The sequence below is a fragment of the Chiloscyllium punctatum genome, chromosome 20 (genome assembly GCF_047496795.1).
Source record: "Chiloscyllium punctatum isolate Juve2018m chromosome 20, sChiPun1.3, whole genome shotgun sequence".
NCBI classification, from domain to species: Eukaryota; Metazoa; Chordata; class Chondrichthyes; order Orectolobiformes; family Hemiscylliidae; genus Chiloscyllium; species Chiloscyllium punctatum.
Window position 1 is genome coordinate 91,533,518 of NC_092758.1, and position 26,191 is coordinate 91,559,708.

The 26,191-nt window shown below is 40.5% G+C and overlaps 1 protein-coding gene across 3 annotated transcripts in view; it reads left to right on the forward strand.

Annotated features, from left to right (window-relative positions):
• Nucleotides 1-26,191, forward strand: part of LOC140492274 (fibroblast growth factor receptor 4-like) — a 63,580-nt gene that overhangs the window by 10,455 nt on the left and 26,934 nt on the right. For 2 of the 3 annotated variants that reach the window (XM_072591221.1, XM_072591223.1), the window contains exons 2-5: nt 3,920-4,203; nt 19,460-19,723; nt 21,828-21,917; nt 24,794-24,963. In XM_072591221.1, coding sequence (XP_072447322.1) covers nt 4,098-4,203; nt 19,460-19,723; nt 21,828-21,917; nt 24,794-24,963 — 630 coding nt within the window. In that variant the 5' untranslated portion in view covers nt 3,920-4,097. The remainder of the gene's footprint in view (nt 1-3,919; nt 4,204-19,459; nt 19,724-21,827; nt 21,918-24,793; nt 24,964-26,191) is intronic. The other variant, XM_072591222.1, reaches the window with a different exon arrangement.

Genomic DNA, 26,191 nt, shown 5'->3' on the forward strand with positions numbered 1-26,191 from the left:
ATTTTCATGCAATTACTTCTCATTAAAGCCCTAACTGTCCTTCTTTATATCCCATTTCCAATATTCCTCTCCTTCCCCAAGAAACTGGGCAGCACAAATTCCCAAAGTAAATCTGAACAAGTAGCTGGTGGCTGCACCTCGATGAAAGCTTGTTCCAATGTCATCTCGTTGTTTACTGCCAACAATGTCCCAGCATGCACCACGGACACCATCCTTCTTGCAATTTCTTCCACACAAATTGACATTGGTGTGAACCACTGGCCTCACCACATTATCACATGTGCATTAAGACCAGTTCACACACCATCTCATCCCTTCAACATTTGAGAGCTCAGGGACACCTGCTACTTGCATCTCCTGTCAGTTTGTGTTACACCTGGTGAAGCCCTGATGAATGGCTTTTGCCCAAAACATCGATTCTCCTGCTCCTTGGATGCTGTTTGACCTGCTGTGCTTTTCCAGCACCACTAATGCCGACTCTAATCTCCAGCATCTGAGTCCTCACTTTTGCCTAGTTTGTGATACATGCAAGGACACACTTAAAGGTCATGCAGTTCTTAAGACTCATTTACATTGGACTTACCTGAAGGCTGCCAGTCTCTGTCTACTTTACATTGCTTAGCACAAACTCTGAGTTCAGCACTGACCTTGGATCACATTGCTTTCTTAGCACACATGGTTTATAGTGCTCAGTTACAGTCTCTATGGCTTGCATTGTTTTTTTAGTCCAGAGAGGAAGCAGGCAGCTCACCACACTGGGGAGCATTGAACATCAGGTGCCACGTCTGCAGCATATGACAGCAGTTTACACAGCAAACACACTGCATGTGCTTCAACCGAATGGCCGTGGGTGAAATTCAAAGGGGATTGGGGGGGGTGGGGTGGGAGGTGGGATGGAGTGGGCTTCAGTCAATCAAGGTATACCACAACAGCCAGTCAAGAGAATTGTCCTATTCCAGTCCTGGAGGATGGCCACAGTCAGTCAGGCGCTTGGTCCGGGGAGCTGTGTCCATGCCATCTGGGGATTGGGCTAAGAACAAGTGTAACCAGTCTAGAGGATTAAAGTTGGTCAGTGAGGGTGCTGTGGAGGCATCAGGCTGGGAATTGGGCCAATCTTTCCTGCAATGAAACAAAAGGAGGCATTGAGTATGATAGAAGAGCACTGCTGCAGAGGTCGGAGAGGTTAGTGAGATATCTTCAGTGAGTGAGCAGGAAGCACAGAGGACAGGAAAAGGGAGTGGTTTGGGAGGATGAGGTTGGTGAGAGCTGTTGAGTGGGTATGATGCATATATTAGTGAGAGCTGTAGCTCATGAGCTTTGAGAGCTGTGTGCACTGACAGTTGGAGTACGTAGTGAACCTATGAGTGTGAGGTAGCAAAGAGAAGGTGGTGGCACCTATCCTTTCAGAAGATCATTGACATTCTTCCTATACTGCTGTCTTCATCTTCACCCACCAGACAGCACTGACCTGGGCTTGGATCCGTACCCAGGCTGACTGTCTTCCTCTCCACTATCCCATCCACTAACACCTCCACATCCCTGTCTGTAAAGCAGGGAGCGAGTGTTCTTTTCTCCTTAAACATTGAGACTAGAGCACAGCAATGTGAGGGCTCATTCCTGGTTAACAGTGTCTGATGTGGTGTGCAACTGGATTTTAAACATGGTGCCAGCAGCATGAATGGTGGACATTTTCAGTTCTTCTGCCAATCTGACTGCTTGTTAGGCCAAGGAAAGGTCAAAGAGCCCAGCTGCATCATTAATAGATTGGAGAGTCGGGCAGAGAAATGGCAGATGGAGTTCAATCTGAGCAAATGCGAGATGATGCATTTTGGAAGATCTAAATCAAGAGCAAACTATACAGTAAATGGAAAAGTCCTGGAGAAAACTGATGTAAAGGGATCTGAATGTTCAGGTCCATTGTTCCCTGAAGGTGGCAACACAGGTAAATAGAGTGGTCAAGAGAGCATATTTTTTTTAGATTAGATTAGATTACTTACAGTGTGGAAACAGGCCCTTCGGCCCAACAAGTCCACACCGCCCCGCCGAAGCACAACCCACCCATACCCTTACATTTACCCCTTACCTAACACTACGGACAATTTAGCATGGCCAATTCACCTGCCCTGCACATCTTTGGATTGTGGAAGGAAACCGGAGCACCCGGAGGAAACCCACGCAGACACGGGGAGAACGTGCAAACTCCACACAGTGAGTCGCCTGAGGCGGGAATTGAACCCAGGTCTCTGGCGCTGTGAGGCAGCAGTGCTAACCACTGTGCCACCGTGCCGCCCATACAGCTTGCTTTCCTTCATCGGACATGGTATTCAGGACAAGAATTGGCAGGTCATGTTACAGTTGTATAGGGCTTTGGTTTGGCCACATTTGGAATACTGTGTACAGTTCTGGTCGCCACATTACCAAAAGGATGTGGATGCTTTGGAGAGGGTGCAGAGGAGGTTCACCGGGATGTTGCCTGGTATGGAGGGTGCTAGCTATGAAGAGAGGTTGAGTAGACAGGATTATTTTCATTAGAAAGACAGAGATTGAATGGGGACATGATTGAGCTGTACAAAATCATGAGAGGTATAGATAGGGTGGATAACAAGAAGCTTTTTCTCGGAGTGGGGGACTCAATTACTCTGGGTCATGAGTTCAAAGTGAGAGGGGAAAAGTTTAATGGAGATATGCGTGGAAAGTTCTTCACACAGAGGGTGGTGGGTGCCTGGAACATGTTGCCAACAGAGGTGATAGAGGTGGGCGCGATAGGGTCATTTAAGATGTATCTAGACGGATACATGAATGGGCAGGGAGCAGAGGGTTACAGAAAATAGATGACAGGTTTAGATCGAGGATCTGGATCAGCGCAGTCTTGGAGGGCCGAAGGGCCTGTTCCTGTGCTGTAATTTTCTTTGTTCTTTGTTGTTTCTAATAAGGTGAAGGGCAGAGTTTGAATGAGCAAAATTGTTCTGAGCCATGGTGGACCAACTACCGTGAATCTCACCCTACAACACACTAACTACCAATGGGAACACTTCTCCCTTTTCTATCTGAATTCAATAATTATTTTTCCACACAAGCCATTGTGTGCAGAGTAAGATATATTCACGTATCTTTGTTAAATTGAAGAGTGCCTCATGATTCAAAGATCGCATACAGGGAATGGTCATTGGACTTTACAGATTCTTATCGATGCTGGGATTCACAGATGGATTAGTCAGCACAGGCACTTGTGTTTACAGGACTCTGACCAGCAAGCTTTTACCTGACTGAACAGCAAAGGAACTAATTATCCAAATGATTCAAACTTGCTTTGTTCATTTCAATCTTGCTGATTTTCTTTAAGAAGGAAGTGATGATGAACATGCCAGTCAATTGGACCGAAACATAATAACCATGGCACAGACTGACCAAACAGCAAATGATATTCATAAAATGATTCTGTTCGCAAAGTAGTGATAATTCTTTAGAATTGCTTCTCAGAGGTTACTGGGAGGCAAAACGATTGGAATCTTAAGAAGTAACTTGATGCTTTGTTGAGGAGAATATAGTGTCTTTCTACATGGGTCTGCTAGGATATGCCAAATTGATTTCTGTATCCATGTTCATCAGTTGATCCTGATCACACTGTAATGCACAAATGTCCTTACTCTTGGGTTGAAAGTATGTGTTAAATGTGTAATACAGACAATAAAGGTCTCATCGTGTGACTGAAACCATGGACAATACAGAAAATGAGAAGTATTTGTTCAGTCTCACTGCTAGCTTCGTCTGGCAAATTGGATCACAGACCCTGTAAAGGATTTTAGTTTGTGTGCCTTGCAAAGTCATGCGCTATTCACATTCAAAGTAATTGGTGGTAATACCATGTTCACAGAGGAAGCTGCTCAGTTTGAGCTGATTGTTTTATTTTCTTTTCCAGCAGACATACAGCAGTTGAAGAACTAAGGCACAGGCCTCTGCCAATAAGAGAAAAGAACAACTAAAACACAAAAAGTTGGAGAGCCCTCCATCCCCCAGGATCGCCAATGAGTGCCCTGAGCAGCTGAGTGACAAAGATTGGAAAGTTTAAAATTTAAGTTGTGCTCAAAAGAAGAGGAATGAGCCACGTGTTGTATAAACTGTGTCTCTACTTGTTCATCCTCATTGCATTCACTGTGTTGAGGTCCATTGAATCAAAATTGGAAGAGAAGACCACGCAACCAGGTAAGAATAACAGAAGGTATTAATTTAGTATGAGATGGCAATGCACAGTTCTTGGTCAGAGCTCTGGCAAAAACTCAATAAACTAAACCTTGTTGCCTTGCAAGGATCACTCCTTACTTGAGTCTGATAAAAGAGTTCTGGATGAGGCCAGGTAAACTGGACTTTAACTCTTGACTGACCTCTGGACTGATGTTTGTCCATTGCTAATTCCAACTGGAAGCTTCATTCTCTTTCTCTTTCATGAACAGGTCATTATAACTGCTTCTTGCCTTGAAGCTTCATAACAAAAATTCCTCTGTTTTTGGACTGTGTCAACACATAATCCTAAGTACTTTCTTTGACTTGCTTAGCCCACTGTCCATTGTTATTAATCAGTCCAAAGATTCCAGTGCAATGATCTTTTGACTGAGATAATGCTGTTGCCAGTGAAGTCACATCACAAGATGACTGATGACCTCACAAATAAAGAGCAAGAAAAAGAAACTAATCTATAAAATTCCAGCAAATGGCCTCTGTTTATTACAAAACTGCAACATATTAATTGAGCAGGACTGAAGGCTGTGAGCATGTTGAGAGACTTCACCCAGAGAGGAAGAAAGTCCCAACAATGTTTTTGTCTGCTGTCTGTCATTCCTGCTCTCTCCACCTCCATTCACAAACATGTTCATCACTTGCTTCATGGCACCAGACATCTTTTGATATTTTTCTCAAATGACCACTCTTCATGTGGAACCGACGCACATTTCTTCATGGAAAACATCACAACTGGACACTGTTCTGGCCTCACTGAACGTCAGCACATTTCATTTCCAACCATAGTTGCTGGCTAGCTATCGGGAGTGGGAATTCTACTCAATATCACTTACATACCTAGTGAGCCAAGTGTAGGGCCAAAGCCTCACCTCCCTCTTAATAAATGAATCCCAGTGCAGACCGAAGGGTCATAGAGAGAATATACAAATGTAGGTTTATTAGGATCTGCCATCTGAGGTAGCTGTTCTGTGCTGAGTTAGCTATTTCTGTTCTTTCCAGCTCCATTATTTGCAGGCTTAATCAGGTGAATTATTAGAAGAAGCTCTCTTAATATGCTATTAAATATTCTACGTGGAATCTCTAAACATGAAGAGTGATGGACTGATGAGGAAACAGCACATTTTAAAGTTTGTTAAAGGAGCACTGTGTGGTTTGTAACATATAAATCTTTGTCGGTGTGTAAAGGGTTAAAGGAGGAATATTAGAACGTGGTGCAGTTACTGAGGGATTTGCTGCGTGAGATCTCATTAGCCTGTCTCACATGCTGCCCCCAAAGTCTCGACCCAGAGAGAGGCCTTTGTCCACAGAAATGCGCACTGTAATCTAGCCTGCTTTTGAGTGGTGGCCCAGTTATTGTCCCTGGGAACTGTGTACATTTGTGTATAAAGAGCACCCGCTCAGGCTCGATTCTGTGTGTCACTCTATCCTTCAGTGTTCTGAGCTTTAATGTGAGATTCATGGCCTCAGGCCAAAACCGATGAAGTAAGGGGGTGCCAGGGCTCTTGGCGAGGCCAGTGGTGGTTGTGTGGCGGGGTGGGGGGGGGAACGCTCAGCTGCCACTCTGGAAAAGACAATCCAGCCACCACCACCCCCACCTCCTGCCCCACTGCAATCTGTGGAACCAGAAACAGAGGCTGTCAGTTTATTATGAATGGAGCGAGCGTCTCACACATCAACAGCCAAGACGAGGCGTGGAGTTCACACGGCCTGCAAGCAACTCTGCTCTGCTCCTCTTGAATGGAGGGTAAAAGAACTTGGCTAATTTTCAGGAATATTTAATTGTTGCAGACATGGAAGCCAATTAAGAGTTGCTTGTTTAATGAATAGCAGGCTTTTGGTTGCAGAAGGAGCATCGCTGTCTCCTTTTCTACCCACTGCCTCACTCTTAAACTCCAGAAAGTTCTTTTTGAATTGTACAAACCTCAGTTTTGTACAAAGTTCAAAATCTTATCTTTGGAAGTTTCACAATTCATCTTCCATTATTACTTTCATTTCAAATCTGTTTTATGCCATAAATGTTAATAGACAGTCTAGCTATTTTGTTAAGTAGATTGTGTGGAATTAAACTAATTTATACCACTTGCATCAATTTTACATTGTGTCCTAATTAGTAAAAGTACCACCAAACTATGACCAGTGGTTGAACATGAACATATCTCTGTTTCCATTGTCCAAGTGGAATTATTTCCTCTATAGAATATGCAGCTTTATCCTCCTCATGGAGACCCATCCAACTCACCAGTGATTGACACTTACTCATTTATATGATTCCCTTGATCATGAAATGTGTCTTAAAGTAACCAGTCAGGCCTTGAGTTATTGTTAGTGCTGCATAGTTTCTTCCAAGTAACAGAAAACAAGTTTCAATGACAAATCCAGTCCACTAAGTTTGTCTACCTGCACCAGTATAAGGAAAATGTTCACCTGTCGTTTTATTCCGAGATGGGTTACAGCGTCGCTGGTTGGATCAGCGTTTATTGCCCGTCTGCAATTGCCCTGGAAATGTTGGTGGTGATCTGCATTTTTGAATTGCTGCAAACTTTGGAGTGTAAGGATACTGATTGTGTTATTAAGAAGGGAGTTCCAGGATTTTGCCCAGTCACAGATCGGCAATGTAATTCCAAGTCAGGAAGGTTTGTGACTTTGTGGGAATTTGCAGGTGGTAATGATTCCCTGATCTACTCCAGTCATACTCGACCAATATCTGTGTCAATGTGCCATTATAGAGAACATGTACATAACTAATACTCCATCCATACCTATGTCAATTCAGATAACATGCAATTAATTGATAAAGCACTAGATCTAAACACTGTGTCAAAATGCAGGGCACATAAAAGTTACTAGACTTATTATCCATGTCAATAAGGAGAGTGGTACATAACTGATATCAGACCCATAACTATTTGAGCATGATATGAGAAATTTGTACACAAAAGAAAACAATGTTGCATTTATATAATAGCTGCCTTTCAACATCTCCATGGCCCAAAGTGTTTTTCAACAACAAAAACATATATTTATATGAAACTTAATGTGAAATCCCAAAGCTCTTCACAGAAGTGTTTTGAGGCACGTAAGGAAGGACAGGTGAAATACATTTTAAGAAAAGTGTTAGTGAGAGGGGAGATTGTAAAATCGGAAATGCACAAGCAGAATTGGAACAATAAAATCTCCAAAGGTTTTAGGAACTCGAGTAGATTAGAGAGAGAGAGGAAAAAAAGGACAGGGTTAGACCATTAACAATTGGAAAGTAAGCATAAAACTGTTAAAATCAAGATTTTGTCAGACCAAGAGTCAATGTAGAGGGATAAGGAAGGCCAAGGGAAGGCTGTGTCTAAGCAGGTGGTGTATGAAGATTAAAAGCTATTTACAGAGAGCAACAGGAGGTAATGAGGGGATGGGCTAATGCAGCATTATTTAAGAACAACACGGAGGGCTCGAAGGGAAAGATAGTTTACATTTCTTCTTTGAATTAATTAAAAAAGGTTATTGTGGGGATTAACACAGTTTTCAGCCCTTGTCACCCTATGTTCTGCACCCTTCTGGTGGATTAGAGTAAATTTCAGATTCTACTCTGCTCTACCTGATGCCAAGGAAAATATTCAAGTAGTGGGTATGCACATGTTGTGAGGTTTTCTTTTGTTATTTATTCAGACAATATTTAGTGGCAATCTGCTTCACTGAGCTGTTACTGGGGGCCACAGAATGACATAAGTCCCATGATACTTCATCCTGTTTGAGTTTAGACAGCTTGTTATGATGAACAACCTAATCCTGTGCTCAAACAACTTCCACATTAAACGGATTCCTTGCAGGAAGCTCTGGATCTTGTTCCCAATAATCAGGACAGTGAGTTGAGGTCAATTGGAAATCTCCAAATACCCTCCCGTTGAGTTCAGCAAAACACAATAGATTTGGTGTTGAAGCTGGGATCATCTGATCTGCATAGTTTAGTGATGTCAGTGAGTCCCTGAATTAATTTAGCTAATCCTTAATCAGGATTCTCACATTCCCGAATGCTCAACTGAAGCACAACAAAGTTAAATAAATACATAAGAGCTTACAATGAATTAAAATTTCTCAGCCATCACATCAAATGATGTATCTACAAGTGTTGTGGTGGAGACATGTTCTTAAAAATAATAATAATATTTGCTGAGTGTGCAGGAGGGGGAGAAGCTTCTTTAACATGTAAACTCTTATCCCTAGAGTATTTTTCCCCTTTTTAGGAACCTCCGATAACTTACGAATCTAAAAGGCAGGAACCATTCACCGAAGGGGAAGCAACTGTAGAGTGTGTACTTGAGAAAGAAGCTGCGCCATTAGATATAACTAGGGAGCAGGTGGATCTCTACCCTCACACAATAGAGTTAATGTTCTTTGATATAAAGCAGGAGCAGTAAATAAAAGTATTGCAGAAACAGTGGCTTTACAATTCTCACTGGCATGCCATAATAAATGCCTGGGTAGAGCAAGTATTGTATTCAAAGTGTTATAATTCTTTAAAATAATGACTTTTACTATTAGAAAAACATAGTGAAGGCAAATGCAATGAGAGGTGGAATGATCACATCCCCCACTGCTTCTCATATCCTGTGAAGAATTTTAATAAACCATCAATTTTGAAAGAAGCTTAGCTTCCCACACTTTTACGTTGCCTTGCGAGTTATTGTCACTTTCCTTTCCTTCCTTTAGCTTCCCAGATCTTCCTTGTATTCTCTCAAAGGCTTTGGGATTTTCTAGTTACTGATTTTGAGTCAGTGAATATGGCATGTCAGTAGATGTCAATCTGTGTCTCAGTTTCAGTCTCAGGAACTGTGGGTTTATTACTGAAATTAGCATGTATCACTTGCTACATTCCCCCTGTGCTTCTGATTCTGAAAATGCGTACTATGGGAGTGATTCCTTCAACCTCGGATGTCGAGCATTCTGGAACAATGTCTGTTTTCTACTGGGCAAGTTAAAAGGCATCATGAGCAGGTTGCATTTGATTCACTCTGCATCTCTTTAACACAGCTGGAGATAAATGACATCTTAATAAACTTCTTCATGTGTCAGGGTTGGAAGAAGAGGCAGCTTTGTCTGCTTCCCAGTGTGGGACTCAATCTCTGTCATTTTGAGAAGGAATCAGGGAATTCCAGGCTAGTGCCTATGGAGAAAGGCAGGCTGGCTTTGAATCTTGTGTTTGTTGTTGCCATGTTCCCAGAGGGCAAGGATTAACACTTGGTGACCCAAGAGTGGCCTGTGTTTGCTGCCAGCTGGGACAGCAAACAAGGAGAAGGCCACAGCATTTGGAAGTCAAAAACAGGAGCCTAACAGTAACTTCTAATTCAAAGACACAGACAGGAGGCAGGGGAAAGACAGCAGCTTCTGACTGGAAGCTGGGACAGTAACTAGCTGGAAAGCAGCTTTTCAATTTGTTTTGCATAAGACATACCCTTGTGGGAGAATGCGTAAGAGATAAAGAGACCACTGAGAATACAAAAGAAAGTGTGTGGTTACAGAATATGACTTACTCATGCAAAATGTCACTTTTTGTAAAGTGTCAGTAATGAATCAATTTCTTTTCCTCAAAAAGTTTTATTTCACTTTTCATTCCTCTGCTTCCAAAAAACTGGCTCTCTCATGAGACTAACTGCGCACTTCCAGTGAATTTTTACAATTAATTGAAATTAACAAAAGGGAAATTATGGACCAAGCTTTACAACATGAACTCCAAACATATCTGAAGGAAAGTTATAACAAAGTTTTTACCTTTCTGGTTGCACAGATTGCAATTCTCCAGCAAACACACAAAAAGTATTTCCTTACGCATGGACAAATGAATATTAGAAAACTTTCAGAGGATTGATTACATCTCACCCTCAATTTAGTAGTTACTGGACAGTAATTCCCAAATAGAAATCCTGGCCAAGCTTATTCCTGTTCAGTCCAAGAATTCTGAGGCTAGTTTTGACTGAGTTCAAATTGGATAATTTGGCACAAACAAGTATGGCTTAACACCACAAGATGCAGCATATATACGGACTCAACATTGAGAGGACCCTCCTCAAACATGGTCCAAAATTAAGGTTAATACTCAGCCCAACAGTAAAATCCTGGATTTAATCAATTCTATAAGAGCCCGACCTTGCCATTGGAGTTATATATAAAACTATATTATAGTAAGTTATACAATTAAATAACTACATACATAAATGTATATACATCATATTTGGACTTGAATAGTTTGTATTCATTTTTTTGGCAAATATTTTCCAGATGAGTTAGACTTTAGCCTGACCAACATTATATCAGAAACTTCTGGTGCTTTGCATAGAATGTGAATCTCAGAAAATTTTGTCTTTCATGTAAAATAAAAAGTTATATCAACAGACCACAGGATGCTCTCTCATTAGAGAGAGATGACTGGTGTGGTTTAACCTGAGGGTCACCGTGCCTCAGACACAGGGAGAAGGAGAGTCCTTCATGATAACCCAGCCGGTGTGGGAATTGAACTCACGCTGTTGGCATCACTCTGTATCATGAACCAACCGTTGAGCTAACCAACCACCTATATGTACAATCTTATCCTTAAGCACAGCAATCTGTTGGCTGCATATTTTCTATAGAAAATTGAAAAGCACAAGAATCTAGGGTGTAATCTTGGGATTATTCTGTGTGCCACATGTTAGTGAGGCCAGAGATAAGAAGATAATACACTTGAAAGCGCTGGTGTAGAAGGGAGGGGTTCAGATATCTGGATCATTGGGATCTCTTTCAGGTCAGGTGGTACCTATACAAGGAGGATGGCTTGGTACGTAAACTGGAGGGGCACCAATGTCCTGGCAGGGAGGTTTGCTAGTGCCACTCGGGAGGGTTCAAACTAATGTGGCAGGGGTCAGCATGAGGAGTGATTGAGGAGTAGATAGAGATTAAACCAAGTAACTCTAATGGTAAGTACAGGTGGGACCAAGTTAATGAACATTGCGGGACTGACAGGCTGAGGTGTATGCATTTTAATGCATGGGGTATAAAAGGTAAAGCAGATGACCGTAACAGCTGGATTAGTATATGGGATGACGATGTTGTAGCCATAACAGAAAGCTGGTTGAAGGAAGAGCAGGATTGGCAGCTCAGCATTCCAGGGTTTTGATGTTTCAGGTGAGATACAGAGGGGTGGGGTAAAAGGGGTGGGGGAGCTGTATTACTGAATAAGGAGAATCTCTCAGTGCAGCTGTGACAGACACCTTGGAGGGCTCATGCACTGAGGCATTATGGGTATAACTCAGGAATAAGAAAGGTACAATCACTATGCTGGGGTTATACTATAGGCCTCCCAATAGCCACTGAGAAATTGAGGAACAGCTATTTAGATCGATCATGTAAAAAATCAGGCTTGTTGTAGTGGGTGATTTTAACTTTCCCAATATTGATAAAGACTCCCTGAGTGCCAGGGACTAAAATGGGGCAGAATTAGTTAAGTATATCAAAGAGAGTTTCTTGAAACAATATATAGTTAGTCCAACTAGGGAAGGGGCAGTACTGGACCTTATATTAGGGAATGAGCCTGTCCAGATGATTGAAGTTGCAGTGGGGGAGCATTTTGGGAACAGTGATCATTATTTTGTAAATCTTACAATAGTCAAGGAGAAGGCCACATGAAACAACTGGTCATCAGTGAAAATGCTAAATTGGGGAAGGCCAATTACAATAGTATTAGGCAGGAGCTGGAGAAATTCAACTGGGGGGTGATAGTGTGAGAGTAAATCTACATCTGCATGTGGGAGTTTTTAAAGACAGGTTGACTAGAGTTCAGGACCAGCATGTTCCTGTGAGGGTGAATCCTGGATGACAGGAATATTGTGTGCAGTCTATTGCCATGCTATAGGAAAGGTGTGGAGGTTTTGGAGAAGGTTCAAAAGAAGTTTACGAGTTTGTTCCCTGAGTTGGAGTGAATTAGTTATTAAGGGGAGATTCGACAAACTTTGATTGTTTTCGCTAGATCATGTAGAAGCTGAAGGATGATCTCATAGAAGTATATAAAATGGTGAGAGGCATGGATAGAGTGAGTGGCCAAAGTCTTTTTCTCAGGGTGGCAATGTCAAATACTAGGGAGCGTAGGTTTTAGGTGAGGGGGAGGATAACTTAAAGGAGATGAGTGAGGCAAGGTTTTGTTTACATAAGAGTAACAGGTACCTGGAAAGCACTGCCAGAGGAGGTGGCAGAAGCAGCTACAATAGCAACGTTTAAGCATTTAGACAAACACATGAACAGTAGGATACGCAGTGAGTGCAGGAGATGGAATCGTTTACAATGGCATCATGGTCAGCATGGACATGGTGGGGCGAAGGGCGTGTTCCCATGCTGTACTGAATTACAAGGCAGCATCAAACGTTTATAGAGTGTGCAAGGATACCTTAGTAAAGGGACTGTTACTCTTCCACCTGAAGGCCATTTAACAAAAGGAACATTAGCCAGTCCTGTTTGAAACAAGGCATTTCATGGCACACACCATTAGTTGTATTTCTTTGTCCACCTTTTGTGTTGTAATTTAGTGAAAGTATGAGCTTCTAATGGCATGCTCAGAAGAAGAGTGTAACCAGGTCAGAGGGGTCTTCAATAATGTTGGCTGTCATTCCACAAGGCAACAAGAATTTAACAGGATACATTTATGCCACAAGGTTCCCAATTAATAGAAATTTATCCTGTTAAATTCTTGTTGCCATGTGGAATGGCAGCCAATGTCATCACAGATCCCTCCAACCCCAGTTATACTCTCTTCCAACCTCTTCTATCAGGCAGAAGATGCAGGTACCAACAGGTTCAATATCAGCTTCTTCTTTGCTGTTATCAGAATGCTGACTGGACCGCTCTCATTTCAAACCTAATGCTGATCTCGATTTGTGCACTTCCTGTGCAGCCATAATCCTGTTTGCTGCGATCTATCTAAACATCCTATGGTCTGTACGTCCTTGTTTGCCTTGATCTACCTGGACTGCTCACAAAACAAAACCTTTCACTGTAATGAGGTACATGTGACAACAATAAATCAAATCAAATCAAACCAAGCCCCACCTTTTCATAGCTAATTTAATGAGCAATTACTGTGCCAATCTAGTACAGTTTTCTAAAATAATGACTACGCTGAGGAAATCAAAAGGTATAGCGGCATAAATTGACCAACAAGTTCTGATGATTTGCAGTGGATCTCTTGATCCACTGAGCCTGCTGGGCAATTTGCACATTAATAACAGAGTGCCTCATTAACACCCCATTATCCTTCCAGCAAATTTCAGCCCCATTTATTTCTCAATGGGCACAAGAAGTGCTGAACAATGGAACCAAACCATCCAACTTTTGTGGCTTTACCACAGTTACACCTTGGAACCCTGTTTCACTGATCACCAGATTAAATATTGGATTAAATATTAAAAGTGCAATATTGTTTGTATTACTCTCAATGGTACACATTTAAAATGTACTATTGTGCTGTATAACTGATGTAAATCAAATCAAACAAACAAAACATTCCTGTGAGTAATTAGTTACTTAAATATGAGGTGTCTCTAATTAGTTTAGCTGTCAGGAATCCAGAGTTTTGGTAAGATTTGAGGGCTCTGGGTATAGCTGCTTTTGCTATTATTTGTCTCCAGTTGTTGGTCCTCCACTGCAGATTGAGCACTTTGCTATTTTGCTCAGAATGTGACCGAGAAGTGACTTTTAGTCTCTTTGAAGCCACACCCTCAAGTTTTCAACCCAAACGCTTTGACTTGAAGCTCTGTCAGAGGTTGACATGTTTGTCAATGGAGTTGTCAGGTTTCCCAGTGAGTGACCTCTTCCAAGACACCCGCAGAGTCTCAGCCTCTGACTGCACCCTGTCCTATAAAGTAACGTACTTTTGTCCTTGTCACTGTGGGGTTGTTGGCTAAGGTTGAAAGGTCATGCCTCAGCAAGCAGCAAATCATTCCTTCTTGTCTTCCCATGTCAGGTATTGGGTCATGACCCTTTGGGGGATGGTGGGGAGTCTGGTGATGAGAAAGACATTGATTTTCAACAAAAAAACACTGCTGCAGCACATTCATTTAAAGAGCTTGAGTTTTTCCCATTGCATAGGATACTTGATTTAAAACTTCAGAGTTGTAACTCCTGCTACAGGAGAATATTCTGTCCCTGCAGAAATGCTAAACATCAGGGTGACAACATCTCACATTATGTGTGACCGTCTGATTCTCACTGTATGAGTTAGTTGGTGTAGGCACTGACATCTTTGTGTCATCATTCACTCTTCGGCTGAGTCAGCTAAATCTGCTTCATTTAAATGAAAATCTGTCTCACGTTTGTGCTGGCATAGTTAAAGAAAGAGGCATCACGGCCATTTCTTCTCAAGGGATAAACATGCAAAAAAATGTTAATGTAAAGTAAGATGTCATAGAATCTATCAACATAGAAACAGGCCACTCTGACCCGGTTCCTGTTCCCTAGGGGTCACTAGTCTAATCCCAATCTCCTACTGCTGCTGAGCAGTTTTCTCATTTCAAACAATCATCTATTTTTAAAAATAATTTATGAATTCAGCTTTAACAATCATTTGTGACAAGGAATTGCAGAACCTAATACCCAACATCCCCCTTGTGAATAAAATATTTTCTAATGTCACTCTTTTATTATTTTTGCAGCTTTTTGGAACTTGTTACGATTCTGCAAATATCTCTTTGGCCCCCACTAACAATTTACCCAGTTATAATTCTTCATAATCATGGGGCCCATTAGAAATGTAGAAATATATACGGTACATCGTTGAAAAATATGGGACATGAGACAAGTAGGACAATTCTTTAAAAGTCTGGGGACTAGTACTTGGGACCAAAAGGCATCATTCTATGCTCTGTCATTCTATGATTCTAGGTCACCACTTCTTAGTTGCGCTGAAAGGCCAAACTTGTCAAGTCCAGCTTTATAACAGTAATATCCTATCCTGTATAAGGATTGCTCAGACCAGCATGAAGGAAGCTTGCTGATATTGCTATAGCCAGGATAGAGTTTCTCCCAGATTGTATGGGTTCTTGTAATGTCATTGACCTCAGACTCTGTTATTTCAGCACAAAAGATTGAGAGATTTCAGGCACAGGGTTTCCACAATCTTGTATGTTGGTTTTCACCCTGTTCAGAAGGAAGGTCACACCCTAGACTGATCACTGTACAAGTTTTGGCTAATTTTGTCCATTCCTAGGCCATTATGAAAATTCTTAAAATTAAGTTTTTGATTCAGGAACTCAACTAAAGAAGTTTGAGATTTTCAAAGCTAAAACACCTACATCATTTACAAAGAAATTGACTGCAATACATGAATTAAATGATTCTTTGCCTGTTTTATAAAGTCCTTTTCAACTATTAAAAATCAGGACCCTCACAGATGATGGATAGATACTTATTAAAATACTTATTTTTTGTGACTGAATTGTTTTCAGAAACACTGTACCTGGTGCTAATTTATATCAAGAACCGTGCCCAATTGAACTGGCTCATATCTGCATGTGATTTTATGTTGTGTAAATGAGTGCGAACAGAAAATTGAGCGACAACTGCACTTTGGAAAACTAATTCAACTTGGAATACACTTTGCAACTTTATTGCCAATTACAGACAAAGAGAAAACTTGTTCAGTGTCTGTGCCCATAAAATTCTTTAATGTCACTCTGACGTAATACAAATAAGTGACCATGACTGCAATCCTGTAACTAAACTAAAAATCAGGCTATTGTCATCCTATAGCCTCCTAACCAATCCTAGCTGAGAAATGATCAGAGTAAAGCCTTCAACAGAGTTTAGTGCACCTTGAAGTGTTTGTACTTTGAAGGTCAGTGTTATCTCATGAATGTTAGGCAGGATTGATAAAGGCTGTAATTGGCAAGAGCTGCGGTTACATCCCAGTCTGTAGTGCTTACATTCAAATGCCCTCCTTTGTATTTCATTTTTCACTCAGTCACAAAATTGGCTTATTTTCACTGACTTTTAATTGAAGGTAACAAACACTCTAGGAGTATGCATTGCAGCAACTAAATTGAGGGAGAAATTTAGTTTAGTTCTGAAGATCTGAAATTGGAAAAATAACTGACAAAAATAGGAATTGCTGGAGAAGCTCAGCAGGTCTGGCAGCATCTTTGGGGAGAAATCATAGTTAATGTTTTAGGTCGAGTGACACTTCCTCACCTGAAATGTTAACTCCCATTTCTCTCCACAGATGCTGCCAGAACTGCTGAGCTTTTCCAGCAGTTTCTACTTTTGTCTCTGATTTACGGCACTGCAGTTCTTTCTGATTTTATTTGGATAAATAACTGATTGCAAGAAAGTTTAAACTTTAAATGGTGTAGCATGAGAGAGAGTTGACCATGGGGCGTTAACATATACAGGTCTGGGTTTAGAGGGAATAATGTGGGTCTCCCTCTGCATCACCTATTTTAGACAAGGCTGACTGTATTAAATGTCATTCTTGGCATTTGACTGGCCAAAGGTGGGCCTTCCTTTGCATCAAGGATGGCAACTCTCTTGAATGGCAGGACCACCAGGTACTCGTCATACTCCTGTCAGGGAAACAGACCACTGTTGGTGAGTTATAGCCCTTAAGTGGGCATTTATTGTCCACTTAAGGACCTCAATTGCCAGCAGTGCAAGAAGGTTCTGCTCAAAACTCCCCACCAGGGGGCTAATCGGTGTGGGAGCATGAAGCAGGCTTGGCTCCCCCCTCCTCCTACCTGATTATGCCCGTCTAACCACCAAGCACACCTCAGCAAGGGGATTAAATTCTACCCATAGCTTATCAAGATGCAGGAGCAGATCCTGAACTTTTATAGGTTACAGGAATAGCAATGATTAGGGAGAGTATTGTTTACATGTTGAAAGAACCAATCCTTACTTTAGAAGGACATTTCTCATAAAATAATTGAGATGGAGATATTAATCCAGCTGATGTGAACCATGGAAACTGAAAACACGAGACAATATCTTGTACTACCTGTCCACAATTAAATTATTGGGTAGGGAAAAGGAAGCAAAGGTTGCAAGAGATGAACTTAAAACAGTTTGGAACTTTTTATTTTAAAAATATACTTTATTCATAAAACTATCTGTAGATACATTCATAGTCCCTAAAACAGTTTCTTTCTGTACAGTAGCCTATGGTGAAAGGTTTAACTCTATTCAATAAACAAAGACATTTCTTACTTGTACAAGATTACATTTGCATATACAGTGTTTGAGGTATCAGAAGGGTCCAATAACTGAACAAACCCCCATTTAGCTTCAGCAGTGGCATAGTGGCTCAATGGTTAGCACTGATGCCTCATAGCACCAAGGTCCCAGGTTTGATTCCAGACTCAGGGGACTGTCTGTGTGGAGTTTGTACATTCTCCCCGTGTCTGCGTGGGTTTCCTCCCACAGTCCAAAGATGTGCAGGTCAGGTGAATTGGCCATGCTAAATTGCCCATAGTGCTAAGTGCATTAGTCCAGAGGGAACTGGTCTGGGTGTATTACTCTTCGGAGGGTCAGTGTGGACTGGTTGGGTCGAAGGGCCTGTTTCCACACTGCAGGGAATCTAATCTAATCAAGAAAGACCTGAAATTAGCTCAGAGTCTTTTCTCACAATCCTCCATCTGTGCTGTTTTAGTTAATCCAATGCAGCTGTAAAATAGAGGGCTGCAGCCTCCAGCCTGGCTTATATGTGGCCAGCATTACATACTTGCTAACTGCTTTTTTGTTTGGTACTTAAGAGAAGAATGGCTTGAAAAAAAATCCCAAGAATTTTCTTCAGGAATTAATGTCATCTGTTTGGGTGGAATGGTCTGGTGCAGAGTGCTGTTTGTTGTTGGATTTGGCTTTTGCCTCATTATCCGTCAGCCTCATTACTGACCCTGGTGCATAGAATCACTGATTTTGTTACCATAATGAGTCCAGGATAACAGGGTTCATCTACAGAGGGCAGGTTTTTAGTCAAATCTACCAGTGATATTCTTCCTTTTGCCAGAGGAATAATGAACACATCTTGTGCCGAGGCTGATCCTGAGCCATGTCATGAAGCTTTGGTAAAATTCCCTTAAATTCCAGGGAATACAGGCTTGGTTTTTTTATTTCTCCGAATAGTTCAACCCATGAAGCACAGGTATCAATCTGGTAAATCTATCCTGCATCTCGTTCTTCTTAAGGTGTGGTTCCCAGAACTGCTCACAGTAGTTCAGGTGTGGTCAAGGATTTTGTCGGTATGATATGCATAATTCAACCATTGTAAATTGATATGTTATAGCACTTTGGAGTCAGTCCTGACCTTGTTAGAACTAGGAATATTTTTGTCGGGCAAAGTGGAAATTAGATAGTTGAAATTGCAGATATGTTCTATGGGTATTTGGGAGTAGGTGAGATCTCATTGTAAACTTTAACTCACTGCTAGATTCCTTATGTTTATCTACTGTGTGAGGATAGAAGAGATTTGACCTGGATAGCACTGGATGGTGGTTGGGATGTAATATTACATCTGGACACATTGATAGAGTGTCTTTCTAAGAGTTGTTATAATGCAATAGATTTAGAATTTTGTAATATTTCCCTGATTATGTTTCTTTTGCATAAGGCTATCCAAAAATGTAAACCTTCAATGAGTACAATGTTCTTAAGGGCATGAATGAAACCTAGGTGACAATTAAAGCTTTCAAAATTCAACTCAGTCAATTGTTTTTAATTTGGAAAAACCCTCAACATTAAGATGAGGAAAGAGAGACCTGGAAATTCTACTTGAGTGCAATCCCAACTCTGATAACAGTTCCCATAGAACTCTGCTGCTGACTGCATCAAAATTCATAACTTACCCACCTTGAGACGGAAGATGGCATCTCCTCTGTCACTTCCTACACGACAGTGTGGGAGGGACCACTTTAAAAGGCCCCTCAAAACTCTGATCTGTCCTATGATCTTCCAGGTTGCAGGTTCTGTTCTCACTTCAGAACCTGAGGTAATAATGTAAATGAAGCGTAGCAAAATGTCGATATATCCAAACAATTAGTTTTATAAATGGAAAATATTGACACAAATGTCTTAAATCTTACTTTTAGATGTCACTGTGTTTTCCTTTAGGCAGGAAGTACAAAATGTTTCATAAGATACAGACAAGTGCAAAAGGGAGAGAGAATATGAAGCAATTTGCCACAGGTCATGTCATCATAATAAAAGTTTCCTTTTTCTATGTTTATAGTGTTATTTGCCAGTGAAACTGCCGAAGCTCAGGATCATCTCCTCCTGAACCTTGGTGATGGACTCAAGTTAACATGTGACACCAATCGATCTGTGAATGTCAACTGGTACAAAGAAGACAAGCAACTTCTGTCAGATGACAGGGTGCACGTGGCCCGGAAGGTTCTGGAAATTGTTGAGATGACATACGATGATTCTGGCCTGTACCTTTGTGTGGTGCGTGGAACAGGCGAGGTTCTAAGGAATTTCACAGTGACCATAGCAGGTACAACTCTCAATTTCTTCAATAAAATCTTTGATGTCAAAACCCAAATAGTAATAAATATTTCTAATTGTAAATGTGTTGGTGCTTTTCGGAACATTGTCACTGACGAACAGCAATGATTGTCCACGGAGGAAATTTTGTGTCATGGGTTCAGTGTATCTTTGTGTGGCTGATGGACCTGATATTGCCAAGTACACATTTTGGAGGTGGAATTGGTCTTTGACCTTGAGATCTCTGGCATTTCTTTCTCTGGTTCCTTTTCCATGTTTCCTCTGGCTGACTGGTGTTCTCAAAGAATTGTGTCCCTTCATATGGGAGCTTCCTCCAAGTTGGTTTCTTCCTGAAAGAGGGTCTTCTACACGTTTACATCTATGTCACATTCCTTGAGGGAAGCCTTCAGCAAGTCTTTGAAACATTTGTATTCAGAATACAGCTTCATTTTCTGTTTCGCTATTCTTTCATGGGGCCATCACTGGCTAGACCAGCATTTATTGCCCATCCCTAATTACCCAGAGCAGTTAAGAGCTGAAAATGTATTGCTAGAAAAGCGCAGAAGGTCATGCAGCATCCAAGGAGCAGGAGAATCGACGTTTCAGCATGAGCCCTTCCTCATTCCTGATGCTGCCTGACCTGCTGCGCTTTTCCAGCAGCACACTCTCGACTCTGATCTCCAGCATCTGTAGTCCTCACTTTCTCCTCAGAGCAGTTAAGAGTCAACATGTTGATGCGACATTCATGATCATCATTAGACTCTTAATTCCAGATTTATTTTTATTGAATTTAAATTCCACTATCTGCCATGGTGAACTTCCAACCTGGGTGCCCAGAACATTATCTGGGTCTCTGGATTAACAGTCCAATACCCCCAGACCATTGCCTCCCCTTGATATGAATTTAAGCACTTTGCTTAATCACTATCTCTTGTTTTATCTAAGTTGCTTTACAATTTTGTTTTCATCTTTTTGGTTTTCTGCACCGTAGACTTATCTATAATTTGAGTTTGAAATTTTTTTTTAAATGATGCAGCACAATGCTAAGAATGGTTTGCTAATACAGCATATAAGGGGCCGAATTGAATTACTGTTAACTGCTAGGATTTAAATGCGACAGGATAACTTCTCTATATGAGGGGAACACTAATCAATATAACACTCCAGAATATAATTAAAATCCTCTTTATATATTTGAAATAAAAATCTTTCAATCTGAAATGGCCTTCAATAATTTATTTGCCAGGTATTCTAGTTGGACCCACTGCCTTAATGGAATTTAGGTGTGCAGGTATTACAGTGTGCACATTTTGTTTGTACATATTTATTTGAGGAAACTAAAAGTACAGTCTCAAATATTTACAAGAATACCAATTTAGAACTCAAGACTGAATGTCACCTTTATGGGGATTGCCTCTTCAATTTTAAACTAACCACAATTCATTATTCCGTATTTGACTCCCACAATTTTAGATTTTGTTGAATAAGGCAGTACCCACTGCATTGTAGTTTTGGGAATGGGAAATTTCATCTGGAATTGTTTAATTGTATTTGGATCAGATTTTGATAATGGATATAGAGAGTGTTTGATCACCGAACTCTGTACAATATTTTGTGTGTCCACAGTACAGCACTGATCTAATTATAAGAGTCAATAGAACGGAGTAGAAACTGCTAGAACTTGAAGAAAATTATTCCACAAGTATATCTGACAACATAGTACTAGTGATTCTTCATAACAGTAAGCAACAAATTCTGTAAAGTGCATATGTACATAAATGAGTTGAGGACAATGTAGAATTTGTGAATATCCAAACCAAACAACACCCAGACTCTCTCATTCTACACTTGTATGATGAATGGTAACTTGGAAAAGCTACTTCCTATGTACCTAATATCCATTTCCATCGTTGCAATCCAGTACTGAGAAAGGGTGGCAGGCTGCAGCCTCACCGACAGAACTGTTATGTAATACAATATAACAACAATGATGCATCAATCACAGCACCTTTCTTCCAGTTACTACACTGTATTCAGTGACATCTAGACTGGAGAGTGTATAGTGTAAGTTTGCAGGTTATGATCTCTAACGTCCCCTATATTAATTGTTTCAGACTCATTGTCCTCTGGTGATGATGATGAAGATAGCGGATCTGAAGATTCAACTCCAGATACCAATGACGGTCATGCTTATCCTCAGAAAGGTCAGCTATTTAGATCACACAGATTAAAAGTAAATCTGAAGAGACTGGAGTTGAGCATCAGTAAATGTTTATGTCTTCTTCCAAAAATGTACTGTCCAACAGGTTGGACTATAACCTGGTGTTGCCTGATTTTTAACTTTATCCATCCCTGTCCAACACTGGCTCCTCCACATCAAAAATGTACCCATGATTGAGGCTAGCTGGAGGGATGGGCTGTAATTGGCTTTATTGGATTCACCTGCTTTTTGTGCCAAAGACAAATCAGGACAATTTTCCACATTATCAAGTAGAAACTAAGAATAAGCAGCACTGGAAACACCTAGTTTTGATCTGCATGTTGATTAGTAGCTGTTTCATGGTAAGATGCAGAGTGAGGAATAGTAGGACAATGTGCTTTTCATCCACCTAACATCATACCGGTCGTATCTTGGCCACATTTGTAAATGTTCATTTAAATCAGCTCTTTGTGAGGCTGTGCTCTCAGGATTGTTGGAACATTTCAGGACCCTAACTTGCCTCTAAATTCAAGAAGCAACTGAGTGACTTGAGAACCAACCAGTCAGCTCCCCAATTAAATTGTTCTGTGTATTTCTGGGCGACAATTTGTCTTTGCTCTAATTGTTCAGGCTCTGAGGATCAGTCTGCTGCCAAATGCGTTGCCTAATTACCACAGGAGTTCCCAGTCAAGCTAATTGAGACAATTACTGTGGAGCTGATTAGGTAGGAATGTTAAGGAATGTGCCGATGCTTTGGGGGAGTTTCAAATAGTTTGTGTTTGATGTTTCTTTTGAGTTTCATTACATAGAGCTCATAGATTCACATTAAAAGATTAGACTCAGGTTGACCAGTATGTCAAATTTTTAGCAGTTGTGTAGTTCAGAAGTTTGCCCTAAGTAAACCCAATTTGCCTCCACCCTACGGATCCTTACTCAAGTTATGTTTATTGCCAACTGACAGCAGAATTCCCCTTTCAAAGAACTATGGAGTTAGTTTCATTCTGTGGCTGTTTCCCTATATCTCATTTTTGTTTCTCCTTATTAATCCAATTCCCTTTTGAAAGCAGCTATTGTAATGGATTTGAATGCATCACTCTTAAGACTCAACATCCTAATTATTCATCATGTAAAAACAATTTTCCTCATTTCATTTCTGACTCTTTTGCCAATCCCCCTAAATTTGAGCACTCTGGTTAGCAACCTTCAGCCTCAGGACATAGTAGGCCGAACATTTCAAAATTTGAAAATATTGAGGGAGTGGGACCATTTCTGAATCTTGACCATGTTGACTCTGTTGAAGGCAGAAATTCATTGGCAAACTGACCTAAAGCAGTATTTCAAAATGTGCTTCATGGTCCTATCTCCATAAGGCTTGGTTTCTCTTGATATAAACAGTCAAGATTTTAAATATCTTGACCAAAAGTCATTTAAACTTTTTCTGTTCCCTGGAAAGTAACAATAACTCCTCTGGTCTATTCATGTAATTGTAATCTGTCATCACTGGAAACAAATGAGTAAATCTCTTTTACATTTCTCCCAACCTTCATGTTTTACAATATGGTCCCTGGGAAAGAGCACGTTAGTGCCAATGAGAATGAACTGGTATTTTGTACACCTTCAGCAGACTTTCCAGTTTATAGACTCTCACAGCTCAACAATATTCTGCATTGGATTTCATCTACCATGTGTCATTACATTTCAAGGACATAGAGCCTATGTCCTCTCAAATTCTATTATTTTCTTCCTTATTGTTTACTATGCTTCCAAGTTTCATATATTCTGCAAATTTCAAAATTGTGCCTTCTAATCTCCAATCCAGATTATTAGCATTCCAAAAGCAGTAGGGGATATAATGATGAATCCTCAGGAACACCATTATATATTTCAGTTTGAAAAATAGTTTTGAAAAATAGCCTGTCACCATGACTCTTCTCTATTACCTAGTGAGTTTTATGTCCGTACAGCTACTGACCTTTTAATCCAAAGGGTTTCAATACTGGCACGCCTGATATGTGGTACTTTTACAAATGTCTTTTGAAAGTCCATTGAACATTAAGTGAGCAAATCCTGACTGGCAATTTACCACTCAATGTATACACTCAATGTATACACTCAATGTATATACCTGTTGTAATGTAAGCGTGATAGTGCACTGTAATTCAGTGATAGTATTCTTGTCTCTGAGTCTGAGGTGCAGTAATGAGGGAGCTCACTGCAATGTTGGAGGTGTCATGTTTTAGATTAAATGTTAAGTCAAAGCTGTCTGCATTATCAAGTGACGATAAAAGGTGCTATAGTACTTTTTGAAGAATAGCAAGGAAGATGTCTTGGCACCTGATGGGCAGTCCTCCCAGTATTTGGGTACCACTTACCCTTCAAACAAACCACCAGTGATAGATCTCTGATTGAAGGTCGTTTACTCATGACAGTTTGTGAGAGCTTGCTACATGCATATTGGTTACCATGGTTACCATGTCAACCACACAATAAATGACTTCATTCTAAATGTGATTTATTGGGTGTGAAGTATTTTGGGTTGTTTTGATGATGTGAAAAATGTGATGTATGTTCAAGTACTTGCATGGTTGCATTGTAATATTGCTGCTGTGTGCTTTCATTGAAGATATGTACCACAAATATGAAGCAATTTCATTTCTTATACTAATGTTCTGACCAAAATCAACCTGTCTTGAGCATCAGGTTCAATTGATTAAATAGACAATGAAACAATTGTTTTTCATGATAGATAAATTCACTGATTGTTGCTATCAACGTGGAGTCCAGGTGAGCTCAAAGTGAGCACAGGTACAAGTTATTGCTGAAAAAGTGCTAATTTCTAACTGAAGAGCTTTCCTTCTTGGCTTCCATTCCAACACTCAGGAGCACCCTACTGGACACATTTTGAGCGTATGGAGAAGCATTTACATGTGGTTCCAGCTGCAAATACTGTGAAATTTCGCTGTCCAGCTGCCGGAAATCCCATTCCGACCATACGCTGGCTGAAGAATGGTCGGGAGTTCAGGGGAGAGCAGAGAATCGGAGGCATTAAGGTATAACTCACTTTCACCCATCTACAACATATTTCTGTGGATAAGGGTTCATTTAGATCCAGAAGGTTCACATTCAAAACACTCAAATGAGATTTTGAATTTAACTAAAAAGGTTGATAAATACTTTTTTCTTGATCAGTGGGACCTTTCCTGGAATTTGACACATGCAGATCATGTATGCCTTCTTTATAATGACCTATTTACTCTTGTTTGGGATGTGGATGTCACTGGTGAGACTGGCATGCATGGCCCATCCTTAGATACTCTTGAGCTGATTGGTTCTCTAGACTATCTCAGAGACATGTTTTGGGTCTGGAGTCACACATAAGCCAGAGCAGGTAGAGATGGCAGATTTCCTTCCCTAAAGGCTATTAATGAAGCAGATGAGGTTTTATGTCATTTGACAATAATTATATGTTACCGTTAGACGAGCTTTTCAGTCTCGGTTTTATATTTTATTCAAATTTCATCATTGTCCCCAGAATATTAGCCTGGGTCTGGATTTTAGTGACATGACTGTCTCCGCACTTCCACTCCTCCCCTCATTAATGAGCATATCTACTCTTTCCCTTAAGTCATAACCATTTAGCCAAGCACACAAAACCACAAGAGATTTAATTTACGTTGGCAAACTTCACAAGTCCATCAGAGATCAGGTGCCTAATCCTCCACCAACTAATCCATTAAGGAAAGGAGTGTGAAGCAATACAATTCCTACCCTTCTTGTTTTCTTAAATGTATTGCTTTGATGTAACACAACCCTACGCATTCAATATTGTGTTTCAAACCACCTGAGTGTTCCTACATTACTGCAGAATTGACATTGGCATTACGAGGTTCATATAGAGCTAAGCTGCTGTATAAAATACATTACCATCTGAAAGACAAGCCTGGGGTACTGCGAACAACAGTGTGAATATCACATTAAAGAAAGTGGTTTATATGAATAATAAATGATCAGAAAGGAAAAGATGAATGAATGATGCATTCCTTACATTTAGAATTCTGCCAGCAGAGCAGAAGCCATAACTAACAACAAGAAAGAACGAGTTTGATAGCTGTAGATTTCTTTTCTAGGAAGTTAGGAATATGTCTGAGATGTGCTTGTGAACAACATTTTTAAATTCATATTTATCATTTCTGACAGAATTTGCTAATGTTATTTAAAAAGCATTCTCAGTTCATTGTATTCTATCATGAAATAAGCTTCTTGGCTGAGTTGGCAGTT